A 14,863-nucleotide genomic window follows, 5' to 3' on the forward strand; every position below is an offset into this window, starting at 1 on the left:
CCACCCTGGTTGTCTTATGGCATGCTATGGCTACCACAGAATCAGATTAATTGAGCCTATGATTGTCAAAGACGAGGGACATCACATTACAAAGTCTAATATATTATCTAACACATAATCTTTACCAGACTGCTGTGAGCTCATCAATAATAGCTTCAAACTCCTAACTGCATTACTGATCAGCCTTTGTGTTCCCAGCTCCTACTTACAGTTGGCAATACTTACTTCATCAGCTTCTGCTGGTTAAGAGTTTCATTTTGTAGTTCTTCACCATAATAGCCAGAGCTTACACTACTTCTCATTTTAGACTCTCTTTTAGGTCATTTGAATCTGCTGACCTTATACCACACCATGCCACACTAAACAGTCGCTTATTCACCCCATTTAGTTGGTGCTACATCAACATTAGCACAGCCTTTTTAAGACCACAACAAAGACGTTTCTACTTGGCCGTGGTTGACCGCTACAACGGTCCACTTTCAAGGTCATAGTGACAGTACTCCAGTCTGAGTACCTTTTAATTGGTCTATTTTATCTTATTCACTGCAGATGAAAGGACAGGAGAGGGATAAGCAAAATGGTTGCCGAAAGCCTACCATCAAGGCAGGTGTAAATTCCACCATATTTCTTTCACCCATCCCAATTTGTTTTAAATCAGCAAGGATGAGAAAATAGCACAGAGTAAGGGAAATAGTGGACAGCTAATGTTAAATGACTCTGTAAAACGAAGAATCACAACTCTTTCACGCCTGTTATTTTCTAATGTAGAGATCTGCACTCGAGAATAAAGTAACGTTGCTTCTAAAAAATCTCTTCTGGCTGTGTTTTTCCATTTGGCGGGGGTTTGATGAATATGTATGCATGCATTTTCCCTGTGATGTGATTTTCCTCCGTCCACCGAGCACAATAACGCACGTGATGCACTTTCTCCTCACAGCATGGGAATACATGCTGATGAGGCCTACACACACTGCAGTGGGAATTATGCACGCGTGGGTTTAAGAGCTTGGACACACAAACAAATACACTCATACAGTACACACACTGTCTTACAAACAGATATTTACTCGAAACACTGTTTATGGGTTTGGAAAAGCAAAGGAGAGTGTGTGGGTTTGTGATCACAGGTTAATCAGTATCGTTTGGTGGTTGGTTCTGATGATGCTGTAATTCATCTAATTTCCTCATGAAACCAGGACAACAAAAAAATACAATGATAGTTTTTATTTTCAGGAAAGCCATTTTTTCTTTTAGATATACACTACCGTTCAAAAGAAGGTCTTTGTTTCTGACCATTTTGAGCCTGTAATCAAACCCACAAATGCTGATTCTCCAGATACTCAACAAGTCCAAATAAGGCCAGTTTTATTGCTTCTTTAATCAGGACAACAGTTTTCAGCTGTGCTAACATAATTGCAAAAGGGTTTTCTAATGATCAATTAGCCTTTTAAAATTATAAACTTGGATTAGCTTACACAACGTGCCATTGGAACACAGGAGTGATGGTTGCTGATAATGGGCCTCTGTACGCCTATGCAGATATTCCATTAAAGATCAGCTTTTTCCAGCTACAATAGTCGTTTACAACATTAACAACGTCTACACTGTATTTCTGATCAATTTGATGTCATTTTAAATGGACTAAAAAAGTGGTTTTCTTTCAAAACAAGGACATTTCTAAGTGACCCCAAACTTTTGAACAGTAGTGTATATGTCAACAGTCCTTCCTCCAAAGGACCATTCTAAGGATTAAAGTTTGTGAAAATCCCAAAAATAATGGTATTCATGGAATTTTTTTGCCCTGGTATTTGTGGTCAGATACAATGGGCCTTTAAAATGTTCCTTTCTAGGGCCCCGAAACTTGATTTTTCTGGCCATGCACTGTGGAAGTCATAGTAAAACTCCTTGTATGCTATTGTTTTTTGTTTTTATCTCACTTGAGTTGTGTGTTATGAAGGGGGGTCCCTGATGAATTTGCTATCACAAAAGGGGTCCCTGGCCCCAAACCGTTTCAGAACCCCTTCTCTAGTGGTCAGATAAAGTAACTGTTGTTTGTCCCCCCCCCAGTGGAGGCGAGAGCAGCAGGACTTTGATTTGCAGCAGGAGCAGAAAGCTCAGGTGGTGGAGCGACAGGGTGCCGAGGGCCAGAGCGACGAGGGGCGTAGAGAGCTGAAGGAAAGGGAGAGGATCCAATCAGATGAGTGGCTCACGGTGATGGCCACGCCCATGAGGGGGACTGACATGGAGCCCCTCGACTACGACCTGGACCTCAGTCGTGAGGTACATTCATGAATGGCCAATCAATTTTATCCTATCAACACTCCTATTGATGAATATTATGCCTGTACACATAAGTGGTTAAAAAGGGGAAGTTCAGTATTTTACCTCACCTTGAAAGTAGTCTATGGGCCTGGAGAAACTGTAATCCATCCTTCTTTAAACAGCCACTACAAACTGTATAATACCCTAACATCCCCTTTACTACTATGCAGTTGTGGATGGTTTTGAATTAGAGGCTAGCCTGTAGCTCATACTACTTACCATTCACCACATACACAATTAACATACAAAATTAGCATACAAAATGCAAAGTGAACTGATGCTTTCAACTACAATCACATAACCTTGTTTTTGTAGAACCTAAAACTATGCTGAACCGCAAAGTATGAATTTATCTGACCCCAACAGTATGACCATTTACAGTGCCTTCTGAAAGTTTTCACACCCCTTGACTTTTTCCACATTTTGTTGTGTTACAGCTTGAATAAAAATTGTATCAAATGTAGATGTTGTGTCACTGGCCTACATTCAATACCCCCATAATGTCAAAGTGGAATTATGTTTTTATTAATCTTTACAAATTGATTAAAAATGAAAAGCTGAAATGTCTTGAGTTAATAAGTTGCATGGACTCACTCTGTGTGCAATAATAGTCTTTAACATGATTGTTGAATGATTACCTCATCACTGTACCTCACACATGCTATTATCTGTAAGGTCCCTCAGTCGAGCAAATGATTTTCGAACACAAATTCAACCACAAAGACAAGGGAGGTTTTCCAATGCCTCACAAAGAAAGGCAACTATTGGTCGAAGAAGAAAAAAACTGACATTGAATATCCCTTTGAGCATGGTGAAGTTATTAATTACACTTTGGATGGTGTGTCAATACACCCAGTCACTACAAAGATAAAGGCATCCTTCGTAACTCAGTTGCTGGAGAGGAAGGAAACTGCTCAGGGATTTCACCATGAGGCCAATGGTGACTTTAAAACAGTTACATAGTTTAATGGATGTTACAGGAGAGAGCTGAGGATGGATCAATAACATTGTAGTTACTTTACAATACGAACCTAAATGACAGGATAAAAAGAAGAAATATGTGGCAAAGAAATTAGCTTTATGTCCTAGGCAAATACAATACAACACAACAGATCACTGTGTACCATTCTTTATATTTCCAAGCATAATGGTGGCTGCATCATATTATGGGTATGCTTGTCATCGGCAAGGACTAAGGAGTTTTTTAGGATAAAAAGAAATGGAATAGAGCTAAGCACAGGCAATATCCTAGAGGAAATCCTGGTTCAGTCTGCTTTCCAACAGGTACAGGGAGACTTACCCAGAAAGACTCACAGCTGTAATCGCAGCCAAAGGTGATTCTAACATAGGGATTTCCTTTATACATTTGCCAGCATTTCAAAAAATATGTTTTCACTTTGTCATTATGGGGTATTATGTGTACATGGGTGAGGAAAAAAATTTATGTAATCCATTTTGAATTCAGTCTGTAACAACAAAATGTGGAATAAGTCAAGGGGTATGAATACTTTCTGAAGGCACTGTAAACAGATGATTTCTGAATATTGTTCTAAGCCTTAAATTGCAATTCTTCCACTTTTCAACCTCATATTCATTATCTACAGCACCAAACCAGTGTCTACTTAACTGAAAGAAGTACGTTTCTATGATCTGTGGTTAATAAGAGAAGAAGAAAAGCCCTAAAAAATGCTTCTTTGTGACATCACATGGTAGGTTTGAAGGTTTCTATTGAGAGGCAGTGTATTGTCTTGCTCCCCACTTCATCACGAATCTGTGTTTTGAAAATCACGTTTCTTAAAATGTTTAAACTTTTGATGATGTCATCAGGTAGAATTCTTTTACTCAATTTTTTTTCTTCTAAAAACGTAGAAATGCGCCGTTTTCACGTATGTATACACTGGTATTGTGCTGGAGATTATGAAAATGAGGTTGATAAGTGTTGGATTTGCACTTTAATATGGATTTGTTGGTTGACTGGATGTCTTCACTTTGATTGGTGTATGTAGCTGTCCAAGCCCCAGAAGGTGCCTATCTCAGAGCGCTATGTGGAGTCAGACCCCGGGGAGCCTCTGAGCCAGGAGCAGATGGAGGAGCGTCAACACAGAGCAGAACGCATCATAAACATCCTGGCCAAATCCAAGTACTCCTGACTTAGTTTCATAAAAATCTATTTATTTTATATAGAACTTTTTATTACAAAAATAAATTCAAAGTCGTTTAAAAAAAAAACTAAGGCAAATTTTGAGTGATCTGGCAGATTCTTGATAAGAAATAGTAGTTGTTGTTTGTGAGAAATCTGGGTACTTGTTATTGGGAGAAGAAAACATCACAAGCATCGTAATGTCCCTAATCCTGGGTCTCTGGATCCACTGTTGGGTTGTGGCTGATTCAATCCCAGTTGTGATTTAAAACTGGGTCCTAGCTTAAAACTTAAGCTAACTACAAAAACTTTACATCATAACACAAAAAAGTGATCGCAAACATTGTGTATGTCCCAAATGGCACCCTATTCCCTACATAGTGCACTATTCTTGACCAGAGCCTATTCCCAACATAGTGCACTATTCTTGACCAGAGCCTATTCCCAACATAGTGCACTATTCTTGACCAGAGCCTATTCCCTACATAGTGCACTATTCTTGACCAGAGCCTATTCCCTACATAGTGCACTTCTTTTGACCAGAGCCTATTCTCTACATAGTGCACTACTTTTGACCAGAGCCTATTCTCTACAAAGTGCACTACTTTTGACCAGAGCCTATTCCCTACATAGTGCACTACTTTTGACCAGAGCCTATTCCCTACGCAGTGCATTACTTTTGACCAGGGCCGAATTGGCAGGGAAAAAGGTTCCATTTGGGACACAGACTGTATTTCCTTTGGGTTTCGGCCTCTCTCTTTCCTCATGTTTGTATTCCCTTCCCACCTGTGTGTCAGTGTTCAGAACACACATCTGTCGTCTGGTGTGGCTGTCCCACTGGACTTTACTGATCTGGACCTAGCCATGCAGCAGCAGAAGAGGATTATGAATGTGTCTCACGCCTTGGCTTCTGAAGCCTCCATCAAGAGCAAGCAGTTCACAGGTCAGCTCATACACACACATGGACACATGTAAAAACACGCGTAAACATGCACACTACATATACACTCAGTGGCCAGTTTAATATGTACACCACCCCGTTCACGAAAATGGTTCGCTCATACAGATGTGGCCGTGGCTTCCTTTATAAAGCAGGCAGACAGGCATCAAGGCATTCAGTTACTGTTCGATGGAACGTTAGAATGGGCAAAACGAGTGACCTAAGCGACTTTGAGGCAAATAACGTCACAGTACAACAGTGGTGTGCAGAATGGCATCTTGGAACGCACAACTCATTGATCCTTGTCACGGATGGGCTATTGCAGCAGGCGACCATACCGGGTTCCACTGCTATCAGCTAAAAGCAAGAAGAAACGTCTCTAGTGGGCGCGCGATCACCAACACTGGACAAATGAGGAGTGGTAAAACATTGCACGGTCCGACAAATTCCGGTTTCTGTTGCATCATGCTGATGGCAGAGTCAGGATTTGGCATAAGCAGCATGAGTCCGTGGCCCCATCCTGCCTTGTGTCAACGGTACAGGCTGGTGGCGGTGGTGTATTGGTGTGGGGAATGATTTCCTGGCACACGTTAGGTCCCTTGATACCAATTGAGCAACGTTTACATACCCCAAATAATTCAGGCTGTTCTGGAGGCAAAGGGTTGTCCGACCCAGTACTAGACTGGTGTACCTAATACACTGAGTGTATATACTACACAGTGTACACACAGTCTATACACACAGGCTACTCTATGCATGCTGTACACACACAAACACACCCTTTTCCCACTGAACTGCCTACAGTATCTTTGATCCCTCTATAACCATTAATTCATTCCTTCATAAAACACTCCTTTAATATAGCTATAGATGGAGTATCTAGTAGGACATTGAGTCTTTCACTGTGCTCCCTTTAGAGAAGCCAACCCATTTAGTATCCTGATTCTCAACCCTTCTCCCAAAGTGAGAAGTATGGATTTATCAATGGTGGAAACTTCCTCCAGCCAATGCTTGAATCAAATCTATGATGGGGAGTATGCAAGTGCACACTCCTGGAAGAAGAGAATCAGAACAGAAAAAGGGAGACAAATGCAGCACACTCTGGGGTGAAGCTACAGATCTAGGATCAGTTTTCCCTCTCCCTCATCATAACCTTAACCATTAGTGTAGAAAATTGGCCCAAAACTGACCCAAGATCAGCGTGTAGGGGCATCTTCACTGTACAACACAGTAATGTGACCCTCTCTCATTGCCCCTGGTTGTGCAGACAGCGAGATTCTGATAAACAGATCTAGTGAAGGTACACTGCATATTCTCTTGGGTGTCGTGGCCTCAAGGTGCCTCTGTGATGTTTGTGTTGGCATCCCACTGGGGCACAAGGTTGAATCAGCCTTGTTTTCACCTCATTTCAACCCCCCAAAAAAATCGATGTGATGACATTGAAACAACTTAAGATTTCATTTTTTTCCCCTACCAACTTTTAACCTAAATCCAATGACATGGTGCAATGTTTTGTTGAATTCACGTTAGACGACAACTCAACCAAATGTAAATCAATACTAGACGTTGAACTGACGTCTGTGCCCAGTGGGATAGTTGTAGTCTTTAGGTGTCATTTCTGCTCTCACAACTTGGAGTGCTTTGGTGGTTTCTTTTCTGAAGCATGGTAGCTTTTGGTGTCCAAATGTTGGGTCAGGTGATGGTGTTGGGTCAGGTGATGGTGTTGGGTCAGGTGATGGTGTTGGGTCAGGTGATGGTGTTGGGTCAGGTGTGGTGTTGGGTCAGGTGATGGTGTTGGGTCAGGTGATGTGTTGGGTCAGGTGATGTGTTGGGTCAGGTGATGTGTTGGGTCAGGTGTGGTGATGAGTGAGGTGATGGTGTGGGTGATGGTGATGGGTCAGGTGATGGTGATGGGTCAGGTGATGGTGATGGGTCAGGTGATGGTGATGGGTCAGGTGATGGTGATGGGTCAGGTGATGGTGTTGGGTCAGGTGATGGTGATGGTGTTGGGTCAGGTGATGGTGTTGGGTCAGGTGGTGGGTCAGGTGATGGTGATGGGTCAGGTGATGGTGATGGGTCAGGTAATGGTGTTGGGTCAGGTGATGGGTCAGGTGATAGTGATGGGTCAGGTGATGGTGATGGGTCAGGTGATGGTGTTGGGTCAGGTGATGGTGTTGGGTCAGGTGATGGTGATGGTGTTGTGTCAGGTGATGGTGTTGGGTCAGGTGATGGTGTTGGGTCAGGTGATGGTGATGGGTCAGGTGATGGTGATGGGTCAGGTGATGGTGTTGGGTCAGGTGATGGTGTTGGGTCAGGTGATGGTGTTGGGTCAGGTGATGGTGTTGGGTCAGGTGATGGTGATGGTGTTGGGTCAGGTGATGGTGTTGGGTCAGGTGATGGTGTTGGTGTTGGGTCAGGTGATGGTGTTGGGTCAGGTGATAGTGTTGGGTCAGGTGATGGTGTTGGGTCAGGTGATGGTGTTGGGTCAGGTGTGGTGATGGGTCAGGTGTGGTGATGGGTCAGGTGTGGTGATGGGTCAGGTGATGGTGTTGGGTCAGGTGATGGTGTTGGGTCAGGTGATGGGTCAGGTGATGGTGATGGGTCAGGTGATGGTGATGGGTCAGGTGATGGTGTTGGGTCAGGTGATGGTGTTGGGTCAGGTGTTGTGTTGGGTCAGGTGATGGTGTTGGGTCAGGTGATGTGTTGGGTCAGGTGATGGGTCAGGTGATGGGTCAGGTGATGGTGTTGGGTCAGGTGATGGTGATGGGTCAGGTGGGGTGTTGGGTCAGGTGATGGTGTTGGGTCAGGTGATGGTGTTGGGTCAGGTGAGGGTGTTGGGTCAGGTGATGGTGTTGGGTCAGGTGATGTGTTGGGTCAGGTGATGGGTCAGGTGATGGTGTTGGGTCAGGTTATGGTGTGGGGTCAGGTGATGGTGTTGGGTCAGGTGTTGTGATGGGTCAGGTGATGGTGTTGGGTCAGGTGATTGTGATGGGTCAGGTGATGTTGTTGGGTCAGGTGATGGTGATGTTGGGTCAGGTGATGGGTCAGGTAGTGGTGATGTTGTTGGGTCAGGTGATGGTTTTGGGTCAGGATATGGTGATGGGTCATGATTAGAATGTAAAAAGGTTGTGGCTTATTGTTTCCACACAAACAAGCACTGCTTACTTAGGCTTTTTGGAAAGAGGGTGCAACTATAGATTGAAGACATCACAGTCTGTATTTTCAATGTCATGAGCATGTTTTTCCCCCACTTTTAGCCAAAGCTCAGCTGAGTGCTGACTGACCATTGACACAGACGCCAAGGCACCGACAGGACATCCGTGGATGAAAATAGTTGATGGGCAAAGGATCTAATACTAAACATTTTCAGCAATTAATGCCGGAGTGATGTTTTATAATACTTTTTATTGGAGTTAAAACGCAATAATAATGTTTTCTTTTAAAGAACCAAAAGGAATTATTTGAAACTCAACGTGTACCTAATGTTAAGTTTGAATTGGAGTTGTGTTTTGCACTTTAATGTTGTGTGTAATTGTTAACACTACTAGTTTTTGCAACAGAGAATCATTAGCTGTGGTCTATATTTCTAAATAAATAAGTTCTCGGCAATGTTTTATAGGTGGTTGAGATGGAAACGTAATTATGACATGAATCATATATTTATTTTATTTTGACTAATGAAAGACAATCTTGCACTCTTTGTAGCTCAGCACTGCCATGTAACGCTTTTGCCAATCAACTGTATTGTATTATGTGTATTTTAAAAGGGAAATAAACCATAATTATGTTTTATGGAAATAAAGGTTTTAACAAAACATGTTGCCTCATGTCCAGTTCTCCCTCAATATTTAATCATGAACACTCTTATACGGTCAATGTGTCATAAATCAATTCACTTGAAACAGTAAATGCAAGACGATTCAATCACGAGCATGTTTATTTTGGCCTCAATTCCAGCCATAGTGCTGAAAATCGGCTTTATAGCGCGATTGACAATTAAAGGGATCACTCTTTTTAACATTTCCCCCCCAAAAATGTAATGACAAGACATAGAAACTTACAACATTGTCTCACAAATGCATTTCCACAAAATACACAACATGCGCAGCCGCAGATTTGGCAACAACAAAAAAGCACATTATCCATACAGGTTGTTGCATGGAATCCTTTTAGCCTAGCATATTTACTTCACACAGTGGCCATCAATTCAAAACGCACATAACTGACACTGCTCGACTGCACACCAGACCCGAATGCAGTTTGAGTTCTCATCAGAACTGAAAATGAGATCCCGGTCCGACCCAAGCCCGTAAAGCTTGAAGCCCGAGCCCAGGCCTGGTCCGACGTCACAGAAATTAAATGAGCCCAAACCCGAAAAAAAGAGCCAGATTTCTAGAAAAATAAGTATGATTTAAATTGGTTTTGAGAACGAGGCGGGGGTGGGTGGCAGCACAGTGAGGAGACCAGGAAATAGCCATTGGGCCTAGAAAAAGCGCAGAGAAAAACTCACCTTCGTTATGATCAACTGAATGATGAAAATATAGGCTAATGCAACTGAAGGCATATATCAAATTCTTGCTTATACTGTATATCCCTAAATCATATGCAACCGTTATACAAATGTAAAGCAATAGTCCTGTGTGGTCACCTACATTATCATTTCAGCACCTTTTTGATTGGGACAGAGCCTTTGCGCTGCTTTGAGACATGCATGGGGGACTCGTCTAGATATATCAATCAATGTCAGATTTTTGTTTTCACAGGATCAGTTTGGATATTTGGTAACTATTACGTAAATTGATCATCTTTATTCTAGTTTTCTCATATATTAGCTGATCAGAAAATGTGTCTAGCATGTATATAAGTGGATTTTGATCTTCACACGCGTGAGTAGTCTGTCCTACTCCTGAACAAAAGCCTGTGACTTGTCTGATAATGTGATTTTTCACTGAATCTCCATCTTTATATTTGGTTAATTGATCTCTGGCCAGACATGTGGAAGCTCATCTATCACTGATCAGAAACATCTAGCATGCAATGTAGCCTAAATCAAGTGTATTATTTATCTATTGACTCACGTAGTAGCCTTATATAGAGCCTAGGCTACTTTCCTATCATCCCAATCCCACTGAAACCCAACATCCTGACTCCCCATTTAATTGTATGTCGCATTAGCATGGAAATAAGTTAGCAGGGGCTAACAGACGAATCACAAATCTACAGCCATCAACATACTGTTGTCCTGCACATCTGTGCTTCCTTGTCTATCATCAGAATAAACCCAAATTAACTGGGATTGCTGGCTGGACAGTCCTGTCTTTAAAAGCTCTTCTACATTATGCATGTCTAAATACCACTAATGTTTCTCTGCGCTGTCCCGTATTGCTGCCCATCTGAGAGCTTCAGTGGAGAATGTGTGATCAACAAATTCTATGAGAGTAGATTTTTAATTTTAACTATCCTCTCATCTCTCCGTTATTCATGCACTGATCTGTATAGGCTAATCATCAACTCGATATTGCCAAAAAGGATATTTTGTCATTCGTTGGAGGTATTTCTAGCAAGCTTAGTATCTTTGGTCATTTGACTGTCGTTGCAGTTTGTATGATGCTACAGCCTACTCGGAGTTGAGATATCCTACTGCTGAAACGCATTGAACTAATTGAGGAACATGATAAAGCTCGGAATTTATGAACGGCCTGTTTCGCAATTCCTGATCAAAGTTACTCTAGCATTACTAAATATCAGTTTCACATAGTGGCCAAGACAAGCCGGCAATGTAGCGCTGGGAGAACCCTGGTTTAGTGATCATATTTTTAAACGCTTTAAAATGGCCACCTTGGTAGATTAGAGGAAATATTCATCCCTACTGTGTGGTACTTCAGTTTATTGATATTCAATTTGTAGTTTAAGTACATTTTATAACTCATGATGAGACATTCAACTGGACTGTTAAAGACCTATAGTCCCATTCAACACAATTTAATTAAAGCTTTTGCTTCGTCTCAGAACCATTACAACACGTCGGTACAGTCCCTCTTTCAGTTAGGAATTCCTAACAAAGTTTAAGGAAACAACGGGGGAAATCTGTCTCAATGATTGTTACCTCCTTCAGTAGTGCACTACTGGTTTGCTGCTCAGCATTGAAACATAAAAGACATCTGAAACCACGAAGTTCCATGTATCAGCTTGGGAGAACTGCAGAGACACAAAAGAACAACTTATGTACAAATCTGTGGTTTGACTTTAGAAAAAAGTGACTTTTTCTCCCAGTCTTAGGATGACTTCACAAAGGTCATTTTGAAGGTGTGTTTCTTGTCCTCTTTCGTGCTGTCCTCTGGGCTTGGTGAGGGGGGTTTGTCTGGTGAGCCCTGGGGTTCTGAGGGGCTGTCTGGGGCATTGGGACTGGCTGGTTGCTCTGCCTTGCTTTGGCCCTCTACGGGTGGTGGTGGTGGGGCTGGGTCAGGCTGTGGAGCGAACAGAAGAGTCACAAAATGAAGATCTGGAGACTGGGGCAACATGCGGGTACGTACATGACATTTTGGCTGTATAAATTAGGCCTTTGACTTGAGCCAATCACAAACAGTCTTAGTAAAGAGCGACACGTTGTGGCGTTTCCATGTGTTGTGCTGTCATTAATCCATGATAACAGATTTATTCCTCCATAGCCATGCAAACATACAGGTCTAATGAGAAGCACCATCACGTCAGTATTACATCACGTCATGTAACAGGCCAGGGTTGTGTTCATTGCAACAATAAACACTTTTTTATTAGACAAATTCAGATAGAAGAAAAATCTCCAATGCCTGGAAGGTCCTGTTTGGTTCCTAATGAACACAACCCAGCTAAATAGAATGAAAGCGTACCCAAACTTGCTTCAGCCATTCAACACCGTAGATAATAGAACAGCAGATTGTTCTATAACGTCAGCCATCTTTGCTAGGATCGATGTTCAACTTAGCCCACCCAATCTACCTACCTCATCCCCATATTGTTTTTATTTACTTTTCTGCTCACCAGTATTTCTACTTGCTCATTTATCACTCGTTAATCTGCTAAATTGTAATTACTTCGCTACTATTGCCTACCTCACGCCATTTGCCAACACTGTATATAGATTTTTTTTCTCTATTGTGTTATTGACTGTACGCTTGTTTATTGCATGTGTAACTCTGTTGTTGTTTGTCTCGCTGCTTTGCTTCATCTTGGCCAGGTCGCAGTTGTAAATGAGAACTTGTTCTCAACTAGCTTACCTGGTTAAATAAAGGTGAAAAAAAATTACTATAATAATAATAATAATAATAACAACTTCTGTCCGTCCATGATCTCTCACCTCGCTAAAGCCCAGTCCGACGTGTCTCCTGTTCCTGCCTGACAGCTTCCCGTCCAGCCCCTGCTGGTACTGCAACTCCAGCTCAGAGTTCATCCTCTGGTCCTCCGCCCCTGCAGAGGACAAACTAGTGAAACACCAATCATACCAAATACAGTGCTATCTGGTCCCAGATAGTACTGTATTGATATGGGAAAAGGTTAGATTAGATGAGATAGATACATCTGTGAGTAAAGCATTTGAAAGGAGTGTAGAATAGGGTTGTCAAAATAGCAGTACCTTGACAACCCTTTTTCTATAATTCAAAAGAGTGTTACTCACCGCTGCGGACATGGGATGTTGATTTGTGATCTCCAATGACTAGACGTCCAGTGTGTTCCTTCTGCAGGACCAAATACAGTAGACATTCTGTAATACCACAGTTCTGTTCCTCCTTTCACGATAATATATGGATTATAAATTGTAGTCTACGATAAAATGGTGGCTCAATCTAATACTGGAATAGAGGTAACAGTCAAGTTGAATTAACAGTTAACTGCAATAACTAAATAATAACTGAGTTACAGTAATAATAGTCCATTACCAGACTGGCACACTTGATTCAACTAGTCAAGGGCTTGGTGATTAGTTGACTCAGCTACATTTGAAATCAGGTGTTCCAGTAAGGGCCACAATAAATATGTGAAACGTCTAGTGGTCCCTGATGAGGGTTGGGAAAAATAGTCTACATAGAATATGACCAAACCAACCTTCCCTGCGCCCATCAACCTCAAAAACTTCTGCTTCCTCTCGTTGTCCCCAAGATCTGCAGCTGCCCATGGAGTAGGTCCATCCTGCAACAACACAGAATTGCTTACAGTACACAAGGAATGGGATCCCACCAGAACGTAGCCTAGGCCTATTATTACAACATCGGCTCGAAGATCAAACAACTTCCCAATTGGATTAGCTAAAGTCACATCTTAATATAACGCTAACTAGCCACGTCATACGCATAGTAGTAACAGCCTTGAGTTGGTTTATTAAATTGACTGGCTGACTATCTTGCTGGCAAGCTTCATCATGATGTGTCAAACTGGCCATCTTAAGGTGAATAAGTTAGCTAAAAATAACACTTAAATGATTTGTTGACCAACGTTAACTAAATAGTTAACTGTTTTACTCTATGGCTTTGTTGAGCTAGGACGCATTATGTTACAGGCTGCATAGCTAGTTAGGATGCAAATTGACTGCATACTTCTTTGCTAAAGCAAAACAGATACGGGCCTTGCTAGCCAGTTAGCTAACTAAGGTTAGCTGAACTGCAAGGCCTGTCCCGTTCAATGCATTTAGCTATAGTTCACCTACTTCATTCGGAGAACCAGGTCTTTTCGTCCCGTGTCGATTCCCTTCAGAAGTCATTTTCGTCGTAAAAAATGTTTGCTTTAGCTAGCTAAATCAAAAATATTGACATAGCAGTAGACTGGCTAGCTATGCCACCATCAACAAACAGTTGCAGTTGTGAACCCAAACGGAAACTAGCTATTCCAACTTCCGGTTGCGATGTTTTCTTCTTCTTTAAAATTTTATGGCAGACTACACCGATTGGTATATTGCCGCCACCTACTGTACGGGGTCTTGAAACAAAAATAATATATTCAAATGCAGGAAGGGGGATAATAAAAAAAGAAATCGAACAACCATTCCACTCACTCCTTCAGTTACATTCATCATCTTGTGTCTCTACTCCTACTACCATTATATCTTCAACTTAACCTGAACGCCCATCTGCGGCCTGCTAATCGTTAGCTGTCTTATCGGCTGATATCTGATTAGGTCTATCGGACAATTTTCTTGGGCCACTAACTATTTTGCCAATTGGACTGGTCCCCCCTAGCACACGGAACCCCACTAATCTACAGACGGAAACGCACGAGGTGGCTAAAAACAGACCATCTTCTGCCAGCTTGCTACCTATGATCCGGCTAGCTGTCTGAATCTCACTGGACCCTTATGATCACTCGGCTAAACATGCCTCTCCTTAATGTCAATATGCCTTATCCATTGCTGTTCTGGTTAGTGTTTATTGGCTTATTTCACTGTAGAGCCTCTAGCCCTGTTCATTATACCTTATCCAATCTTTCAGTTC

General features: G+C 42.1%; 2 protein-coding genes across 6 annotated transcripts in view; one reads left to right on the top strand and one right to left on the bottom strand.

Moving 5' to 3' along the window:
• LOC106584624 (pleckstrin homology domain-containing family A member 7) overlaps window positions 1–9,219 on the top strand; it is a 188,514-nt gene extending 179,295 nt beyond the window's left edge. For all 5 annotated transcript variants that reach the window (XM_045706211.1, XM_045706215.1, XM_045706212.1 and 2 more), the window contains 4 exons: window positions 2,068–2,280; window positions 4,329–4,462; window positions 5,260–5,405; window positions 8,660–9,219. In XM_045706211.1, the coding sequence (XP_045562167.1) occupies window positions 2,068–2,280; window positions 4,329–4,462; window positions 5,260–5,405; window positions 8,660–8,685 (519 nt within the window). In that variant the 3' untranslated portion in view covers window positions 8,686–9,219. The remainder of the gene's footprint in view (window positions 1–2,067; window positions 2,281–4,328; window positions 4,463–5,259; window positions 5,406–8,659) is intronic.
• Window positions 9,220–9,321: 102 nt separating this feature from the next.
• On the bottom strand, window positions 9,322–14,291 carry cssa23h11orf58 (chromosome ssa23 C11orf58 homolog). Its single transcript, XM_014170111.2, has 5 exons — window positions 14,083–14,291; window positions 13,485–13,568; window positions 13,057–13,117; window positions 12,739–12,848; window positions 9,322–11,869 (listed from the first exon to the last, which is right to left on the bottom strand). Exons 1-5 carry the CDS (start codon window positions 14,134–14,136, stop codon window positions 11,678–11,680), a joined length of 501 nt encoding a protein of 166 aa, XP_014025586.2. The 5' UTR covers window positions 14,137–14,291; the 3' UTR covers window positions 9,322–11,677.
• Window positions 14,292–14,863: the final 572 nt, after the last annotated feature.

Source organism: Salmo salar, chromosome ssa23 (assembly GCF_905237065.1).
Source record: "Salmo salar chromosome ssa23, Ssal_v3.1, whole genome shotgun sequence".
NCBI classification, from domain to species: Eukaryota; Metazoa; Chordata; class Actinopteri; order Salmoniformes; family Salmonidae; genus Salmo; species Salmo salar.

Bases quoted from the DNA above. Each gene is read 5' to 3' on its own strand.
- cssa23h11orf58 (XM_014170111.2), bottom strand. From the start codon at position 14,136: ATGACTTCTGAAGGGAATCGACACGGGACGAAAAGACCTGGTTCTCCG. The intron at 13,118-13,484 runs GTTGGTTTGGTC...TTGGTCCTGCAG, and splicing joins GGTTGATGGGCGCAGGGAAG to AAGGAACACACTGGACGTCT. The intron at 11,870-12,738 runs GTGAGAGATCAT...TTCGCTCCACAG, and splicing joins TCGGACTGGGCTTTAGCGAG to CCTGACCCAGCCCCACCACC.